We start from the raw sequence: 11,801 nt of genomic DNA, 5'->3' as shown, positions 1-11,801 counted from the left end.
GTCCAGTTGATCAGTATTCCTGGATCTAATAATATATATATTGTATATAATTAAGTTATTTCGCTCTCTGATCGATTCAATTTTTGACCATTGAGTGACAGTTTTAACCATTAGATGTGAACTAGTAAAGGTGTGCAAAATGGATCCTAAAGGTATTTTGCAGTTCTTAGGTGTACTCTTTAGCTTCAAAATATATGTTCTGTGCGATGAGCGATTTCAGACAACGATATGTTCCATTGTGTTAAGTCAGACAAGATTACCGTTTGACATCGCAAGATCTGGACCAGCGTTAGATATGGCTCTGGAGAAAGTAAGATACGTTTATAATGATACTATCAACTTTAAATATATTTATAAAGATGGGGGTAGTGACTGTGTTCCGGACATAGCAGGAGCTATTGCAGCTGACGTCTTTCATAATAAAAATGTTTCGGTCTTCATTGGTCCAGGTAAGTTTTATATTCACATTTACACTTACAAATAGGTAAACCCATGCATAAACCCGAAACAATAACCAAACGTAAGTCGAGGTATTTGAAAGACGGAAAGAACATGTTAAATCTTCTGAAGTAACCAGGCCATCATTAGAAAAACAAAATTGCGGAAAGAGTCTCATAGTCAACGTCATGCGTCCTCGGAAAAGGTAAGCTCTCTGCCTACTGTTCTGCATTGCGTTTTTTTGTTTTTGACGTTGTCTTATCGCAAGCAAGTCATTCATGATATTTTTTATTACGTCAATTGCAGCTCTGTGATGTCTGCAAACTTACGAATATCGTGATATGATCGTATCTTAGTATCTATGAACGTTGTCCATCAGACAATTCTTGAAAGTTATTCACCTCATCAATTTCAAAGGATACAGATCAAATAAATCGTAGGTTTATTCGGACGTTTGTAATTCAGGATGCAGTCTTGCTGTTGAACAGATCGGTTATATGGCAGCAAGATGGAATTTACCAATTATCACACCAGTTGGTACATCAGCAACTCTAGCTAACAAGAAAGCCTTTCCAACTTTAACCAGATTGGCTTTTGGACTTCAAGAATTTGCAGTTTTTTATATGAAATTGTTAGAAATATACCAGTGGAAGCATATAGCTTTGATCTACGACACCGACTTTTCGTTTACAAATATTATGGGTTCGTCTATATACGAAGAGTTCCGCACAACCAAACTGTCCATGGTGTATTTTCAAATTCAAAGCAGTTCGATAACCAGCGAAGAATATCAACGTATTTTAGTCAAAGCAAATGATAATGCTCGAGGTAATGCTTTTAGAGATAAAGTTAAATATTTATGCAGTTGATTTACTTTACGGAATCATCCCGATTTTAGAGAAAATCTCTGATAATCGATTTTGTAAGATGGTCTGTACCCAATTATAAATTAAATTAGCCGATTGGATTTTCACACTTCGGCAGAAATCAGAACAAAAACCACAAGGAACAGAGTTATACGTAGTCTTAGCAACCTCTTAAACTAGCTATAACAAAATTGAAGAGAAATTGCCAGCCTTTCTTTTGACTTTTCATTGATTCGGTCATTGTTTTTTTCATTCTAGTGTTTCTGATTTTTGCAATGGCTGATGATATACGTCAGTTTCTATTAACGGCACATGATCTGGGTTTTACACAAGGTGAACATGTTTTTCTTGCAACCATACCTGTCTATTTAAAACTGGAATTTTGGAGACGCGACGATTCTTATGATCAGGTAAAAATATTGTTTTTAAAGAAACATTTCAGATTCTGTTGCGTCATCTATTGAAATTTTCTTTTAAGATCTTATCATTTACTGTCGGATAAATGAAAAAACCATGTGAAATCACATGCAAGAACAGTTTCACAAACCACAATTATTATGGACAATATCCATCCTAAAGCAGCAGCAGAGTAGTAGGCTATCATCTTCATTAGGTGTCTACAATACAGTGATTCCAAAGAGCAATTATCTTGCCTTGGTTTATTTTCAGAAAGCTAAAGAGGCGTATAAAAGTGCAATGTTCATAACATTAGCAGAATCATTTGACGTTAGTTATAAATTATTTAAAAAACAAATGATTAACAGAAGTAGAATTGATTACGGTTTTGAATATGGAAGGGAAGAGGTAGGCTTGTTTATTGTTATTTATTGGTATTCGTAGCAATACATTTCCTAAATTATACGTAGAAAATGTTGTGTTGCAGATTTTAGAACTTTAATGTGTAATAGGACTTTTATTGAAAGTTTGATACATTAATGCCCGAGTGTCTACGGTCCTCAGATCCATTCAAGGGAAATACCCTGAAACTGGTTTTTCAAAGAGCGAGTATTCCCATTAACTTATAAACAAGGGAGTATTTTGAAATGTTCTTGTTCTTGAGAATACGCATCCCCCTCTTTTTTTGTTATGAGTATAATTTACAGCAATTGCAAAATTGCAAATTTTACGAATGTATAGTATGTCGTCCATAGAACTTGTTAATGGAGACTTTTAACCTTGGTACAGAGCTGGCAAGGCTGTGTACGCTGGGAAGTAAAACATTGCCATGGCATTCGATTGCTAAATTGTGACCTCGATTACTTAAAGGAAATTGAAAAACCTTGACAAAAGGGTATTATTAAGTTTTGTTAGAAAATATATTTTGTTGTTATCAGTATATAATTTGTAGACGTTCTTAACATTCATTATCGAATTAATCAATTTTGCTAAACCCTGATATTAGAGGATACTTTAACATGATCATCTTTTATTGGTTCATTAAGCTAAAGATTTTAACTTTTGCTTTTTAAATTATTATCTTAAAAAGTGTATATTAATTGATATGCCAGACTTGAGTTAGCTAAAGAGCTCCTAATTGATGCCATAATCAATGTGTACTATAATTTTAGATCCTTATTAACCGTATTTCGGTCGATTTATGATAAGCTTTTCCTAAGTATCTACATCGTCTTAAGTTAAAGACTGTTATTATTTATTCAGCCTGTATAATTATTTCTCTCATAAGACAAATGGTTTTAATATTAGTTTGACACATCATCGAACTTTTCATTCTTTATATCTCTTATATGCAACTTATGAGTCGTTTTCATTAAAGCCAACATATTTCATTCATAGGTCTGCAAATTTGCCGTAGCTAAATGTTCAAATCATGAACTGTTTACCCTCCACATGCTACTGAAATAAGATGCCATCTTAAAGTACAGTTCTGCCTTCCAATACATGCTTTTGTATATCAACATTAATGTTCTTACGTTATTACTTTTTGCTCTTTTCAGCCAAATGTATTGCTTCCTCGATTTTATGATTCAGTTCTTATCTATGCTCAAATATTGAATGAAACTCTAACCGAAGGAGGGGATCCATTAAATGGTCTTGCGATGACCGAGAGAATGAAAAACAGAACTTTCAATGGTAAATTATTCAAATGATAATTATTGAAGGTTTACATCATTTTCATTGTACTGGACTGTGGTCTCTAATGCAAGTAATGAGACCCAAATGAGCATGGCCTGCTATATCAACTTTTAGCTGTTGAACTGGAATTTAATATTTATTTCGCAAAAATAACTGATTTATAAATTTTGTAATGTGTTAAAATTCACAATTGCAAAGCATTCTGCTACTAAAAAATAAGTATAATTGCGTATAATCTGTACATTAGAATCACGTGGAACGACATAATAAGCTTGTAGTTCAAAAATGTTTCCAGCCATTTGTAATAATGAAAGCGTTAGTTCTAATTTAATCAATTGGATATTAAATGTTCTTAAAGGAATCAGCGGTAAAGTTTCAATCAATTCTAATGGTGATAGATTTACTGATCTAGTTTTATATGATATGACTAAACCGGATGAAGGCGAGTTTGAGGTAAGGCCGTAACAATTTGATTATAGTTCTTCGAAATGCAGTCCTACCTAAGAGACCAATCTCATGAACAGTTACTAACTTCAAAATTATAGAAAAAATATGCATAACGGTAGATAGAATATTGCTTCAGCATATAAACGTATAAATGATACTAGGTCAATGACAATAATTCAAATCGTAAATAGATTGTCATCTTTGAGGATGGATTTAAGTTCTCAATGGATAGTTTGTTCATTTCTTTCTACGGTGTGTGAAAGTCTGGGGACCCTGAATGAGTCAATTACCCATCACCCAGTAGACCACCGCGTAAAAGGTACTGAAAATTCCGGAAAAGTCGATGCTTAAAGGTCTAGCATTGGACCAGTCGGAAGACAGGTTCCCCGAAAAGTTAATTTCTATCCTTGTATATTCTTGCCGTCTTTTTCTTCGTTTTCAAAATTTGAACTATCGTGTTCAAAGAAATATGTAGTCCCAGATAGTGTAAGGGACGGCCGGCACGGGAGAACAACTCTTGATCTACAGTGTTGTCCAAAACGATATATAATGGCCTAATGGTTGTATATTTTAATCATTATAATTGATTTAAACAATTTTTGTCAATAATCAATCAATATTCATTAAGTAAAATTGCCAATTATCAAAGTCGCGTGAATGAAATATGGTTATTGGCTTTCATGTTAGTTTTCGCCATTAAGATCCGCAAATATGAAATACGCCCGATTCCACATAGATCATGTTGTTCATTGCTTTTAGAAAATAAATTGTATTTCTCTCAACAGGTTGTCGGGTATTATGATGGTCCTACCATGCTGTATACCGTTCATCCCATTAACGTAATACATTGGCCACGAGATAAAGGTCCCCCACCAGATAAACCAGATTGTGGATTTTTAAATGAATTATGTGGGAATGAAGGTATTATCCCTTTCTAATGGGGACTGAAAAATTACATGTCAATAAACACGATGTAGTCTGTCCCAAGAGTGTGTTCGGCTAATGGAAACATTTAATAAAACAAACATAATATTCAATTCATACAATTGTTAGTATATAAACGAAGTAATTTGAGCTACAGTTTAAAGAATGTTTCATGGATTTGTACATAAACTTTTTCCTTTGTACAAACCCATTAAATTTGAGAATTTTCAAATTAGCTGTTTAGTTTTTGGAAACAGTCGACACGATTGTTGTTTTTGTTTAATTTACATTTATATTTCTCACAGTTTCAGTTAATGACTTTAAATCTACTAGTCTATTATAGCATATTAGATTTTGTCTCTAAACGGTTAGATAGATGCTATTTTCTTTTCAGAAAATTCAGAGACGCTACTCGTAGCACTTTCTTCAACCTTTGTTGGTATATTTTTAATAGCGGTTATAATAGTTGGAATATGCTATAGGTAACAAATATGTTTTATGTTTTTGTCTTTTTCATATAAATAGCTTGCACAAAAATTATATGGAAATTGAAAAAGAAAAACAATCCATACAGATTTTGTATCGACTCCATAAGTCACGTTTTTAATTCAGCGTCGTTGAGAAATATATTTAGTAGTTGCTTTTTATACTCAACCGCTCAAGTATCATTCTGAATCATGTATCATGTTTTGATGTCAGTCTAGGATTTTGGCAAATAATAATTAAAATCTTAAAATTGTACTATATTGCGTGTACAAACCTTATTAACATAACACATTATATTACTATTTCTTTTCTTGTTTACTAGGCGATGGAGGCTTAATGCTCAGAAAGATTTATGGTGGTGGAAAATAGAAAAACATGAGCTAGAAATAAGTAGAAAGATAGTAAACAGATCTCGGCTGTCACATCTATCAAGGGTATCTGAGAATCATATTAAGTTTTATGACTTGAATTCATTCAAACACAACTTTGAAGTGCCTTTTTTCAATTTAGTATCTTAAGCTGTATTGCCTGCTCGAAACTTCAACCTATGTGCTGCCCTAAAATATTGTGGTCAAAGGCTGCTTGCCAATATAAAAATCATTTTCTTAATATTTCCAGAGATCCTCGTTGAACAGTAGTATTATCCATGCCACTGAAATGAATGTAGATGTTGCAGTATATAAGGTGCGTTCGTTCTTATATTAGTATAACTAATGGGTTAATTTCCAAATTTTTACAGGAAAATGTTTTCATAAGAGTCTTGGAACTTACCTTTGCAAGTTCGGAATGGAAACATCAGCTACCTCACATAACCAGTCAAGTGTGAAATGTCCTGATAAAGAGAAGTGGGAAATACTTGTTCAAAATAAGATTGTTGTGAAAAATGGAGTAGAAATTCCATAAATCAATTCCAATTTTAGGGAGTAACAGTGCAGGTTAAGAAACTAGATGTTACTGAAGTACCCATTACAAAACGGCTTTTAAAAGAATTTAAAGAGGTGAGAAAAATACTGCATGAAAATGGCGCCCTGTTTCATTTGAGGGTGAATATTTACCTTTAAGAATTTGCAATCATTCGGCAATAGTTACACTAATGTCTTACCTATATGGAAATAGTACTATATTGTTCTACAACTCAGAATTATCCAAATGAACTCATTTTATTATCTTCAATTATCTGTCTGAAATTGTGATTAACAAATCGTATTTGTCTTAGATAAGGGATATTACGCAAAGTAATATAGCCAAAGTTATTGGTGCCTGTTTAGAAAGTAATAATATATGTATCGTATTGGAATACTGCCCGAAGGGTACCTTACAAGTGAGTGTATTTTCAGTTTTAATCTCTCTAAGCTTGTTTTAAGTTGTTCAATTCATTGAATCTTATTATTTACATAATACATAAGAGCAGCTCGTGTCGTTCCCTGTGTATTCACAATAGCTGGAATGGAAAAGGGTTTGAATTTCAGTTTCAATTCGGTTTATAGATTCATGTTTCCTCCTTTAAAACCTTTCTTTAAAACCAAAGATCAATTCCAATTTGTCTTTCAATTTCAGGATGTCATTGGAAACACGGAGATTAATTTGGATGCTAATTTCAGATATTCTATAGCTATCGATGTGGCACAAGTAAGACAAATTTCTATTATCTTCTAATTAGTAAACATTTTGTCTGATTCAAATGAACTATATCACAAAACTGTCCATTTTCTTTCAGGGAATGACATTCATACATCAGAGTTCAATACATCATCATGGTAATTTATCTAGTATGGTTTGTTTAATAGATAATAGATTCTCTGTTAAAATAACAGATGTTGGATTGAGATATCTGTATAGTCAGGTGATACAAAATAAATCAACACAGGAATATATCAACGGTATACCATAAATTTTATTTAATTCAGTAATCTGTTATCCAGGTTACCGTAAATCGAGAATTGCCAGTATCCAGTTTTAGTGTCAAATGTCGTAACTGCCTCCTTTTCCCAATTGAATAAAGGAGGTTATAAAATATGCCAGTATGTTACCCTAGTTTAAGCAAACGAACATTTCTGTGCTTCTTAAACAAGACATTGCCTAACACCACCCTGATGCTTGTGTACCAAAATTGTACCTGATGACAAATATTGGCATACATAAATGAGAATGCATAGCACAATAGGTTTCTAACCGGCTCCACAGAGACAATATAATAATATATAGATAAATAATAGCCACAAGTCACAAATATGAAAAATGGGAAAATTTACGTGAATACAATATGCAGTAAGTTGGTTGAAAAGCGAATGTGAGTGTATGATGACTCATATTGCAGTTGATATAATTGACATTATAGTAGGTTTATATTAACCTTAACTATTATAGGTTTAAATATCTTTATTTTAGAATGTTTATGGAAAGCACCAGAACATTTAAGAAATGATGATGTGTTTGGATCCAGAGAAGGAGATGTTTATAGTTTTGGTATTATTTTACAAGAAATCCTGACTAGAGACTCCCCTTTCTCTCTCGAAGCATCAAATTTAGGAGCCAAAGGTATGTTAATAAACCCTTGTGTATTTTTCCAGCATAATTAAAACATGATTAAACACCATTAAAGCATTGCAACAGGGAACAAAATGATCACCTCTTTCGAAGAATATCCCCAGTGTGGCTTACATTATTCATTTCATAGGAAATCCACTTTTATATGTTAGCAAATGATAATTAATTTTTCAGATGTAATAATGAAGTTGAAAGAAAATAAGGGTGAACCATTCCGCCCACAAGTTGATTTTGTGCCTAATTTGGGAGATATGGGTGAACTTATGAAAAGATGTTGGCACGAAATTCCCTGCCAAAGACCAATATTCAAAACTATCCTCAAGGAGTTGAAACATATGGCAGGGTAAATATTTTCTGTTTTTGTGGGTAAATGTTAAATTTAACTAATATCCTTGAACATCCATACGCCCACGCATAGCACAATATTGGGTCACTTGCTTATTTTCATTATGGGCTTTGGTGTACTATTGGCAAAATTACCTTGTAGGAAATTGGGAGCCTCTGGAAGCTTCCTTGATAACTTGTTGAGACGTATGGAACTTTATGCCAACAATTTAGAGCACATGGTGGATGAAAAAACCCAGGAAGTTAAAGAGGAAAAGAAAAGATCAGAAGAGTTGCTTTATCAAATTATACCCAAGTAGGTCACAACATGATTTTTTACCTTTTCTGATTTTCATAATGGACATTTTTTTCTATAGAATTCTTGACATTGAATATGGTCGAAAACGAAAATACAATTCTATATATTTCCACGGTATTTATGCCAAAATGAATGATATCAGACAACACTCGGTCTCTATAAACCTTGAAGAACTAGATATAGCCAGATATATTGGATCTCTTATTACGCTATTGTATATGATTATGATTGTATCATTTAGTATACTGTTATCTTAAACGTCATTGGCTAGATATACGTTTTATATACGTTTTACTTCAAGGGAGGGAATTCTCTGACAGTTCATCTGACCACTGAAAATTTTTTTACATCCATCATAAATGTTTAATTGTATAATCTGTTCGAGATATGGAAAATAGTTACCCCTAATAAGTCTCCGGAGTACTTTAATTCGAAGCATTGCACGGGGGTACAATGAGTACCTCTCAATACAAGAAAATATTCCTTAGGGCGGTTCTGCCAACCGCGAAATAATGGTCCAACATCAGTTTCACTTGAAATCCATCCCTTCTCCTCCTACCTTTCACATATGCCGTTAAATCTTATGATTTCTTACTTCCTAACTGCTCTACCTCTTTCAGTATGTTCTCTCTTTGTTCACCACTATCTCTTATTCCTCTAAATACTATCTACCGTCTTTACTTCCGCCTGTCTTTCCATTGTCTATACGGAGCCACGGTGGCTCAGTGAGTTATACGCTTGTTCGCTAACCTGAAGGTCCAGGGTTCAATCCCGGCATAGGTCGAAGTTATACCTTCGGATTTTTCAACCCGGTTCCCCCTGTCAGTGATGCAGATAAGAAGGACAGAAATAGTCGTTCGGGTGGGACAATAAACCGAGACCCCGTGTGCTACAGGCTGTGTTAAAGATCCCTCTAGAGCTCGAAATCAAAAGGGAGCAGGCTAATGCACCCTGCATGGCGTTGCCTGTCTTCTATAGCCCACAGGGTGCAGAAAAGTGGGATATAATTCATTTCCACTGTCTATACTTCCATCCCCACGTACCTGTCCTCTCCATTTTCCCACTCTCTACAAACTGTACTTTATTTCCGACTTTAAAATCATTTCTACGACATTGTCTCCAATGCACTAGCTTTCTATCCGCCTCTGTTCTTCTTTCTTCTCTACTGAAAGCGGCACCTAAATAGTTCGGTAATAGTTTTATTAAAGAAATTTACTTTAAGGTGCACTAATGTATAATTTCTTAATATTTTTCCAGATCTGTAGCAGAAAGATTAAAGCGTGGATTGAGAGTAGAGCCAGAAGCGTTTGATTGTATCACTATTTATTTTAGTGATATCTGTGGATTTACTACCATTTCTGCTAGATCGAAACCAATGGAGGTAGTTTTACTTTTAAAACAATAATGTACCAATGCTGACATTCTATAAAGATATCGGTCAGGGCGACAATGAAAATAGTTGAATATTTTGTTAAGAGTTTCCTATCGAAAATGTATTTTAAAACATTCACACTCGATAGATTGCTATAACTGAAATAACACTTTATATATCTTAACAAACATGCCAAAATGATTCCTTATAACTTGGCTCTCCGCCGTAGGAAGGTGCATATTTTGCCTCTTCTGTGTTTTGTCAAGAACGTCTATATCTCTATGATTCATTTCCAAGAACGCAATCCTTAACATTAACCTACTCGAAGGTGACAAGGAATAGAATTGATCATTATTTCAGGTGGTGGATTTGCTGAATGATTTATATTCGTGCTTTGATGCCATTTTAGAAGAATTCGACGTGTACAAGGTATTACCAAATTTTCATTAACTATACTATTGAAGATGATGTAGTTGTATGACAAAATGGAATATTAAAAATAATATAAACATACCATTAAATTAGATAATTATTTTGATGATTATGTTGTCCGGAACATGCAAAGGACCAGATGCTTTTGTCTTTTGTTTCAGGTAGAAACTATTGGTGATGCCTATATGGTAGCTTCTGGTTTACCACAAAGAAATGGACATAAACATGCTGAAGAAATAGCTAGAATGTCACTTGCCTTACTTAAAGCTATAGATTCATTTCGTATGAGACATTTACCTGATGAAAAACTTAAATTACGTATTGGTCTTCACTCAGGTATTCTATTGTAAAGATGCATCTATCGTTACTATTATTAGATATTCACAGCTCCCATTCATCCAATTTCGGCCGTTTCAAATCTTCCTAACCAGCACTGAATAGCCATTGTCAGTAAAAAAAAATTATTTTCTTGAAAAGCCCCCATATAAATCATAAGACTTTCAAAATAGCATTGCTAATGGAAGGGTTTACTATAAAATCGTTCGTTTGGGTGTTCCAATACTACGAAATATTCCTTACCATTCTGAATGGTATTCTGTTTCGGCTTTCACTTTCTGGATTCATTATTGAAATGAAGCCCATATATCTAAAAGAAATGCTTTTGGTAATGTTAAAAGTTCCATTTTTACACTTTAGGACCGGTTTGTGCTGGTGTTGTAGGGATTAAAATGCCGAGATATTGTTTATTTGGTGATACAGTTAATACAGCATCTAGAATGGAATCACATGGTGAAGGTAATCAAGATTGTAATAGTATTGATATATCATTGAGAAGGTCTGATTTTATAAATTACCAACGATTAAAATTAGTTGTGGTCAAATGCCATGGATATCCAGTTTTAGAAGTGTCTTCATTCGAAAACAATGGTTAACTAGAAATTTGTTTGCATAGTTGCATCTGGGTGGATATTAAACGAATCCTGGCAAGTCCCACGATGAACTATAAAAGCTAGCATTGAAGATGATGTGCGATATTTTCTGATACACATAATTCAAGTGTTACTTATACATACCTGATCGCTTCATGGGTCCCTTTTGTCAATATTTCAGGATTGAGAATTCATATGAGCGAATCAACGACAGAAATTCTACAACTGGATAGTTGTTTTGAAGTAGAAAAACGTGGAGACATCGAAATTAAGGTTAATGTTGTTTATTTCTTGTGGGGAATGAAGTTATTCAACATACATATACAGGGTAGTGATTGCATAAAAAATTTTTATTTCCGTGCTGAATTCAAAATATATCTTAATTTTCAGGGCAAGGGATTAATGACAACGTATTGGTTATTAGCAGAAAAGGTAAACGTGGAAGATTCAAAGGCAGAAAACCCTAAAGCCGAAGAACCAATAGAATGATTCGAATTTGTGTACTAGAGGTGACATACCATGAATTAAAATGAACAAACAGACATGAAACCATGAAGAAAGTAGAAGTATATAAACTACCTTAACTAGTCAATGGATTGATTGTTGTCTGTGAATTCCATGAT

The 11,801-nt window shown here is 33.6% G+C and overlaps 1 protein-coding gene across 1 annotated transcript; it reads left to right on the top strand.

The window, feature by feature from the left end:
- Positions 1-259: 259 nt before the first annotated feature.
- Positions 260-11,598, top strand: LOTGIDRAFT_91690 (hypothetical protein; the record flags this gene model as incomplete). The annotated part of the gene is made up of 22 exons (XM_009048473.1): positions 260-449; positions 904-1,266; positions 1,563-1,714; positions 1,974-2,108; positions 3,260-3,395; positions 3,757-3,851; positions 4,631-4,662; positions 5,578-5,746; positions 5,874-5,939; positions 6,176-6,253; positions 6,472-6,576; positions 6,813-6,884; positions 6,973-7,093; positions 7,659-7,793; positions 7,977-8,145; positions 8,290-8,442; positions 9,703-9,829; positions 10,178-10,246; positions 10,411-10,585; positions 10,946-11,044; positions 11,360-11,451; positions 11,569-11,598. Coding segments are annotated over 22 exons (2,763 nt in total), but the record flags the coding sequence as incomplete, so codon positions are not given.
- Positions 11,599-11,801: the final 203 nt, after the last annotated feature.

The sequence above is a fragment of the Lottia gigantea genome (genome assembly GCF_000327385.1).
Source record: "Lottia gigantea unplaced genomic scaffold LOTGIsca_122, whole genome shotgun sequence".
NCBI classification, from domain to species: Eukaryota; Metazoa; Mollusca; class Gastropoda; family Lottiidae; genus Lottia; species Lottia gigantea.
This window is presented reverse-complemented; position numbering and strand designations above follow the sequence as displayed.